General features: G+C 51.9%; 1 protein-coding gene across 1 annotated transcript in view; it reads right to left on the reverse strand.

Annotated features, from left to right (window-relative positions):
* LOC103362481 (ADP-ribosylation factor-like protein 8A) overlaps window positions 1-1,626 on the reverse strand; it is a 7,867-nt gene extending 6,241 nt beyond the window's left edge. The window contains exon 1 of the mRNA XM_008288845.1: window positions 1,011-1,626. Within this exon, the coding sequence (XP_008287067.1) occupies window positions 1,011-1,133 (123 nt within the window). The 5' untranslated portion in view covers window positions 1,134-1,626. The remainder of the gene's footprint in view (window positions 1-1,010) is intronic.
* Window positions 1,627-2,112: the final 486 nt, after the last annotated feature.

The following is a 2,112-nucleotide window of genomic DNA, read 5'->3' on the forward strand; positions in this document are numbered from 1 at the left end:
AACCCCATCAGTCCACATCAGACCCAACCCCATCAGTCCACATCAGACCCAACCCGATACGTCCATAAACCCTGATGGCTCCAAACGATGCTTCAACCTCCACATCGGCTCCGTTTCTCTGGTTTGGGCACTTAAATGAAACACATGGAGGACGGCTGTGAGTAACACAACAGGACCACAGAGACCCAGAACCACCCACAGAGGGACAACACGGGCCACAGACACACAACACCACACCAAACACACACACACACACAACAGCTGCAAATAACACACAACTCCTGAAGTTACACACAAATGACCACAAAACAAATGCAGACACACAATGAACACATTTAAACACAACTGACTTCAGAGACAGAAAACGAAACTACACACACACAAAGTGACCACGCAGAGACCGACACACACACAAAGTGACCACACAGGGACCGACACACACAAAGTGACCACACAGAGACCGACACACACAAAGTGAACACACAGGGACCGACACACACACAAAGTGACCACACAGGGACCGACACACACCAAACCAACCAGTCAGAGACACAAAACGACCAAATGAACACATCAGTGAACAGACACACGTCACCAGAAACACACAAACTACACAAACTACACAACACAATTGCAGACACACACCGACCACAGAACCCACTGGACCCAGCCCGGTTCCGTCCGGAGCTGCTCTCCGGGCGGCGGAAGGTCAGTCTGACCGCGGACCGGACCTCCACCAGCGGACCGGCGGCTCTGCTGTCCGGCCTCTGGTGGAGGTCCGGACCCAGCAACGGCCTTCTGTCCGGACACCGAGCGTCCACCGCGGCGGTGAAGCCAGAGCTTCTCCGACCCGCAGTGGATCATAACGGAACCGAGCCCAGCTCCGGAACCGGGTTAACGAGCCCGGTACCGCCGGAGCAGCTGACCTCCGCAGGATAACAATGGAGCCTCCAGCCGCTAGCTGACAGCCGCTAGCTGACAGCCGCTAGCCGGCGGCGGGCGCCTCTTACCGCTATGACGTTGACGAAGGTGGTCTTGCCGGAGTACTGCAGCCCCACCAGGGTCAGCTCCATCTCCTCCTTCCAGAACAGCGCCTTGAACCAGTCCAGCAGCTTGTTGATCAGCGCTATCATGGTTCCGTCGTCTGGTGCTAATGCTAACGCTAAGGCTAAGGCTAGCGGCGGCTACGGCTAGCTGGCTGGCTAACGCCCCGACGGTGCTGCTGCTCTGCCGGACGGTCACTGCGACGACCTCGGACGGTAACGGGACGACCGACGGCACCGACAGGCTTCACATGGACCGCAGACAGGCCGAGATGAGTCGCTGTTTTCAGCCGCTAATGTTTGCGGAGTGTTTACGCCTTTTCCGAACACAGCGCCGTCAGAGTTCCGCAATGCAGCGCAGCGCATCCGGAGCAGCCCTTCAAAATAAAACACCGGAAAAAAAATCTGCTACAACAAAATAAAAGCTTCAGCAGAGCGACTGTATTTATAAGAGTGAAACAAGTGAACAGAGTGACACTAAGCCCACAAGAACCCACAAGAACATGGAATCACCGGAGAAAACAGTCACACAATGACCAAACATGAAAACACACAAACAGACTCACACAGAGAGAAAGAAGACAAGAGACACAACCTAAAAAATAACAGAGACACAAACTAACACAATATGAACAAATACAAAATAAAACATAAAATTATTTTTAAAAATGAGATGAAATGAGGCAAAACACACAAAATCATCAAAATTACAGCAGCTGATTAAAACGAGACACAAAATAAACAAAAAGGAAAATGAAAATACATCAAACATGATGACAAACCAAAGTCACAACAACCACAGAGGAAGCAGAACAACTCTGACATGAAACACAGCTGGACTGAATCAACACCAGCTCCATCACGTGTTCAGGGAGCAGCTGCTTCCTGTCTGGATCAGAACCTGTAGAACTCAGTCTGAGGTTCTGGGTGGGGTTCGGTCCGTCATCATGTCAGTGATCAGAAAAGAGGAACCTCACACAACACATACTGCTGACTGACTGAAACACTGCTGCCCCCTGCTGGTCCCTCCGCTCACAGCAACACGACAACCAGCAGGACACACACCTGG

This window comes from Stegastes partitus, unplaced genomic scaffold, assembly GCF_000690725.1.
Source record: "Stegastes partitus isolate 25-593 unplaced genomic scaffold, Stegastes_partitus-1.0.2 Scaffold577, whole genome shotgun sequence".
Classification (NCBI taxonomy): Eukaryota; Metazoa; Chordata; class Actinopteri; family Pomacentridae; genus Stegastes; species Stegastes partitus.